Source organism: Melanaphis sacchari, unplaced genomic scaffold, assembly GCF_002803265.2.
Source record: "Melanaphis sacchari strain LSU unplaced genomic scaffold, SCAv2.0 Contig50_pilon_pilon, whole genome shotgun sequence".
NCBI classification, from domain to species: domain Eukaryota; kingdom Metazoa; phylum Arthropoda; class Insecta; order Hemiptera; family Aphididae; genus Melanaphis; species Melanaphis sacchari.
The window spans coordinates 113,902-120,296 of record NW_020271344.1 but is presented as its reverse complement, the minus strand read 5'-3'; the positions used below and the strand labels follow the sequence as shown (position 1 = coordinate 120,296).

At 27.1% G+C, this 6,395-nt stretch overlaps 1 protein-coding gene across 1 annotated transcript; it reads right to left on the bottom strand.

Annotated features, from left to right (window-relative positions):
• Positions 1-2,629: 2,629 nt before the first annotated feature.
• LOC112599315 (ras-related protein Rab-40C) lies at positions 2,630-6,319 on the bottom strand. Its single transcript, XM_025346163.1, has 4 exons — positions 5,794-6,319; positions 4,837-5,030; positions 3,303-3,525; positions 2,630-3,232 (listed from the first exon to the last, which is right to left on the bottom strand). Exons 1-4 carry the CDS (start codon positions 5,942-5,944, stop codon positions 2,913-2,915), a joined length of 888 nt encoding a protein of 295 aa, XP_025201948.1. The 5' UTR covers positions 5,945-6,319; the 3' UTR covers positions 2,630-2,912.
• Positions 6,320-6,395: the final 76 nt, after the last annotated feature.

Genomic DNA, 6,395 nt, shown 5'->3' with positions numbered 1-6,395 from the left:
CGTCCGGTAAGAGCTTGTATAGCTTTCCAGACTGTTAACTGATAGTCCTCTCTTGTTTTTTGATATTTTTCCTTATTTCGTCCTCCTGGTCGTCAAGACCTCGGTAGATCCGTGCCCTTTCGATGGCTACCAGGTTGACCAGAACCATGGAGGCTAGGAATAATGATCCTTCGACGGACACCGTCCTGTATGCCCTCGTGACTCATAGTGCTACGATGTACTGGGCTCTAGACATTTCACCTCGGTCTTTCCAATAAGAATTGTTTTTGCTATGACAATAAACAAAGCACAGAGACAAAAGTTGGATAAAGTAGGGTTGTATTTGCCCCAACCTGTATTTATTCACGGTCAACTTTATATAGTCATGTTCGGAGTTAGATATTTAAAAAAATTAATAATACAAATAATACCGAAAAACAAAAAAAGATACAATGAATATGTATATATAGTTTTTAAAGATATTCTATGATAATAATAAGTAGAACGCAAATGATAAATACATTAAAATTTTCATTTAACTGTTAATTTGTTTGTGTTGGTGAAATATTTGCAGTTTTTTCCATATGAATATATTATGCGTATAGTTTTAATTAAAACTTAAGAACTTAAATTAATTTCCATTTTATGTTTTTCCTAAACATTATTGTCGTATTATTATAACTATATATTCATTGTTCATGTTTATATATATTATATAATTATTTAAAAATCTTATTTTTTTTACTGTAATTCGGCAGCGACGGGTAATTCAACTAGTTTCAATAATTTTTCATTACGATAATAAATATAGTACCTATCCATACTTTTATATTTTATTTTTATTTTATACCCATTAATAATATAATTTAGCTACTTTAATTTAGGTTAATGAATATTGAATTCTGCGTTAAAAATATATCACCTGGAATTGCACTCTGATAAAAAGTACACATACGTTATGCATAATATACTACCTATAATTTTTAATTTTATGAGTTTCATAAATTAATTTTAAAATTATTCATTGGGACGAATAATCAATGAAATAGTCTACAAAAGTCTAAGATTTATTCATTTTAGTTGTCTTCCCATTGTTGGAAAACCCAGAATAATGAAAATAAAATCTTTGTTTCATAATTCATAACAACATAGGGTATATTTCCCTACTTACCTAACTTAACATGAGTATTATATTATCGTATGGTCAAAACGATAGTGTTATAGCAACATTGTTATCATAAATCGTTATATTTATTGTATTCCTATTCAAATTTCACTGGCAAAGCCGCAACGGGTAACCCGCTAGTTAATATACATATAATAAATGAAAAAATGAAGTAAAAAGTTCTCAGTTATAATAATTCTTGATTCCATTATTATAGTAAAATCTTAAGTTATAACAAAAGTCCATCAATTAGACGTAATTTTAAAGTTATACGGCAAGATTCTAGTAGAAAACCATATCTAACTTTAACGTGGTAAAAAAGTTTGACTCCTATTGCTGTTTATATACTTTACTAAATTACATGGAAAGGGTCATTTTTAGTGTGCATGCGTGTGTGTTTTGATATTGCGGACGTTGGGGTAAATATATAATTACGAAATTTATGAAATAATAATAAACACGCATATCTATATTCATATAATTGTATAACTATACACGTGTGCACTGCGCATAGGTATGCATAGTTCAGTCACGACCGTTAGTATGAACGATGAAGGGGTCAGATTTTAATCGCGAAAGGAATCATAAACGAACGACCATAGTAAGTCATAGATAACTTGCAAGCTTATATAATATAAATAATATTACAAATCTATGCTTGCAGGAATGTACACAGAGGAGTGTTTTGGGTGTTCAAACACCCCCCCCCTCCCGCCGAAATGTATGATTAATTACTTATTCAATTTTAATTTTAATTGTTATATTAAATTTTTAAACAGGTATAATATTACATTGTGTTTGTGAAAAAAAGTTCTATTTTTTAATAACTAATTTTCAAAAACTGTCTCCAAAACTTTTCTTTGTACGTCCCTTTATGCTTGTGTCCATTTTTAAACTAATTGACAAGTATTTCCAACACATACATTTAAATAATAATTTTTAAAAAATGATACCTAAGTCATTTAATATTCAAAGGTTAATTAAAACAATGTTTATATTATTTTTTTTAAAACAAAAAACTACTATTTCTTTATTAGTGGGTAAATAAAAAATAATTCTTATTATAGTGTATTTTTCTGTTCTTAAATTTTAAATTTAATATGTATAACTGTATACTTTTATTGTTTTGAGCATAGCTTTTATTATTTAAAAATGGCACTCAAATGTTATACATTTGTATTTTATTAGAACTACTTAAAAGGATAGTATAGGTAAATATAAAAATATGTTATCAATAATGAATTATATATTATAGGAATGATGACTTCAACGTTTATTTATCAATGTTAAAAGTATTAAAATAATTGTCATAATTTTTCATAAACAATAATAAAAATAATCATATAAAATAATAGTAATAATAAAAAATCATCAAAAACAGTTATAAAAGAAAAAAAAATAGTTAGAATTCACAAATGCAAAAATAAAATGACTAAAGATGCGAGTTACATAATTATGTTATTTACAAATGTTCACTGATAAATACAGTCATCTGATGATTAAAGTACCTCTAATAAGAGATTATAAATAACCATAGTTTTACAATTATTGCTTTTGAGTTATAAACAATAAAATAACACACTGATTTACACAATTTATCTTAACAGATATGTAAACTTACTTTTCGGATCAAAAAAATTAATTTTTTTAACACAGATCAAATAAAAAAATTACATATTATGCGTTCTTTAACATAAAAGAATACATTTACTAAACATTTTAAAATAAACTTAAATCAGTGGGCATATTACTAATTTTATGATTTAAGTCATGAAATTGTACAAGAGTTCCTTGTAATGTACGATGTTGAAATGCTCAATGGTGTATTTTTCAAATGATGATGGTGATGTGATAGAGAATGTGCAGGGTGACCATGTTGTCTTGATACACCCGTATTGTTGGAAGGCAATTTAATTTTTTTGGACGCCGAAGCATTACGTGGTAATGACATAGATAAAGTTGAGAAACTAGTCAATGCATATGACTTTAAGTGTGACTTAATTGTTACAGGTAGAGGCAACTGGTTTATGCCATACTGAGTAGTTCTTGCTACAATAGCACGACAACATAATTCTTGAAGGCTTAACACTAAAGTAAAAATGTAAAAAAAAAATGTTAATTTTAAAATTCAAAGCATAATATAATTTTGATGTATAACCTTTGTTTGATCGTAAGAGTCTTTCCATTCCATTTCTATGTAATGCTCTCCTAGCTAATTCAGTAAAGCTTTCTCTAATATTGAAGTCACAAAGTGGACTAACTTCAAACAAAGTCATATGGTGTTTTGAGGCATAGGATTCTGCTTCTTTGACACTAACTTGTCTTTTAAATGCCAAATGCAAGCGATTGCCAACCAAGACTTTTGGAACTCCAGGTGCATGCTATATAAATTAAAAATTATCAAAATTATAAATTTTATTGAATGTATAATAACAATATCCAAGTCTATAATCTTGTATCTGATTTAAATTTATACTAATATATAATCTGTATGATTTTACTTTGATTCATTATTATTAAGATGGATTATATTATCTTTACCCAGTTTAACTTGTAAGCTATTGTTAAGCTATCATAATCCTAATACTAATACTATTTAATTTGTTAATTTATTAATTCCAGTCTTAATATTGTATCACATCATACCCACACAAGCAACTTTAATTTATTTATACATATTCTACTGCATATATCAATGAATATAGTTGAGGAAGAATTCTAAATTTATGTTAATAGTAATAATAGTATTAATTCCCAAATTACTAGGTACACGTTTAATTATGCATGATAGTAAATTATATAATTTATTAAGTTTAAGCTATTATTAATAATACTTTACATAGCTTTGGAAACAAAAAAAACCATAAAATTATTCAAATGGCTTTCTGAAAAACCATAATACTTAAACACAACACTTCTTTTTCCCTCCTTATCATAAACAAAGAATAAAAAATTGGTTATAAGGATACACTTAAAGAAGCATTTAAAAGAACTCTGTGAAAAAAAAGTAAAAATGTTCAATGATGTCAAATACTTGATACATAAGAAAGGCCGGTCTACTAATTATATTTTAATATTTTTTAAGAGTAAGTACCAATGAGAAAACAAATCTCAATACTAGGCTAGTCTTATCATAGTTGTTTTAAGGTTATACACTTGTTTAGAAGTAATTTGTTATGACTGTGATTGTACTTTAATTAGATAAGTGAAAAATTTAATAAATACAATATGTTGTTAAACTATTGCTCACAAACATATTATATAGATATTTTAAACAAGATAAATATGTTAAATTCAATGTGTTTTATAGTTAATGATCTATAATACTAAATATAATGATTATAATTCAAAGATAATCAAATTTAAGAAACTTAAAATTGTGTATTGTTATATAATAATAATAAAAGAAACCTACTAAAGCACTTAAATCAAAACTAAGAATGTAAAATAATCAATATCTTGTAATAAATTTGGGTAGAATATTTCTTTCTTTTTACATAAATAGACAATACAGCTATAACTCTAATTAACAATTGAATTTCATAGCAATATTATCATATAACATATATTAGGTGCATGCAAATATATTAATTATTTAATCATGCTTTTTTTATTATTTAAATAAATTTCTAATGTGTGATTATAAAACTTTAAATAACAGGTACCAGTTAAAATTAAATTACCATACATACCTCTTCTACTTCTTTTAACCATCTGTCTAATCCATCAAATGACCATTTATTAGTTATGTCATAAACTAACAAAACACCTTGTGCTCCTCTTGAATAAGATCTGATTATTGTGCATAAACGCCCTTGACCTGATGCATCCCATAGTTGCAATTTTACTCGTTTACCATCCAAGAGTATAATTGTAGTTTTATATGCTGTAAACAAGAATGATTGAACTTAATAATTAACGATTCTTATTTCCTTAAAATCTAGATTATGAAAATTTAATTAATATATCAAATATTTAAAAAAACCTGTATAAATATATTATCTTAATATAATATTGATGTTAATTTATTATAGATATTATTCATTACTGTACATTTTTCATAGGTAATATAATTAATGATTATCAAATTGGATTTTTATTTTAATGATACAACTTAAAATATTATCTAGAAAAATTTAATTTTAATAGATAGTAAAGTTTAAACTGTTTAAATTTTTGTAATTTTATACCTGATATATGTTAAACATGAAAGTTTTTATACAATAATGTCAAATAAAATAACAATTTGGATTTATTTTATATTATTTTAGATACCTAGAAATCCAGTCTTATAAATGGAATTAGTTCATACAAATAAAATGCATAATAATCCAATTATTAGATACAAAATAATTATATGTAGATAGTTAGGTAGATATTACAATAAATATATCTATAGATAAAATCAAAAATATGCTAAGAGGGAAGTTACTTAATATATGAATAGAAACATCTTTTTTTAAGCAAAAATATAGAATAAAAAATTATTAGGATTCAGTTTGTCTGCATCTGGTCATTACTACAAAATATGAGTACCTATAGTATTGTACTAAAAAATATACGTTTGATATTAAATTGTGAGATTATGAAATAATGTATAACGATTGATTTTTCAGACATTAATATTAGAAATAAGTGCGTATAATTACCGCTTCCGCTGCAATATGGTGACTCAGATGATCCGTCTTCGAGATCGTTGAGCATCTCTTGTTTACCCACATCACTGTCGCCGACTAAGAGGAATTTCAGCAGGTAATCGTACTCTTTCTGCTGCGAACAACCGTCGGTGTCAAGCGACATGCCAATTTCAGTGAGTCGCGTACCCGTTAAGTCGTCATCTGCTGTGGCGTCGGACGTTTCGCTCGAACGGGTTCCCGAATCCTACTGGCTGGACGACAATAAAAAGTTGATCAAACACACACGTCGTATCGCTTTCTGGTGGTCCAGTTATATGAGTATAACACGAATATAACGCAGGATCACAGGAATCGCACATCCACACCAAATGGCAAATATATGTTGTCACTTGTCAAAAACTCAAACCTTTTGTTATCCGCACTCCGTATATCATCACACCACACTCAACACAGCAGTGAGTTACCACCACGGCAATAGATATTCATATCTATTGGTTACCACTACAGACAACATCGTGATAACACTAATCGATCCGTTTTGTGATCAGCTGGTTCAGTATTCGCGGCGCCGCAAACGCAAAGACGTTGTGAAAATTGGCGATGCGTATTAAAAA

Coding starts and splice junctions, on each gene's coding strand:
- LOC112599315 (XM_025346163.1), bottom strand. CDS start 5,944: ATGTCGCTTGACACCGACGGTTGTTCGCAGCAGAAAGAGTACGATTAC. Junction 5,031..5,793: donor ACCATATTGCAGCGGAAGCG/GTAATTATACGC, acceptor TCTTGTTTACAG/CATATAAAACTACAATTATA. Junction 3,233..3,302: donor ACTCTTACGATCAAACAAAG/GTTATACATCAA, acceptor TTTTTACTTTAG/TGTTAAGCCTTCAAGAATTA.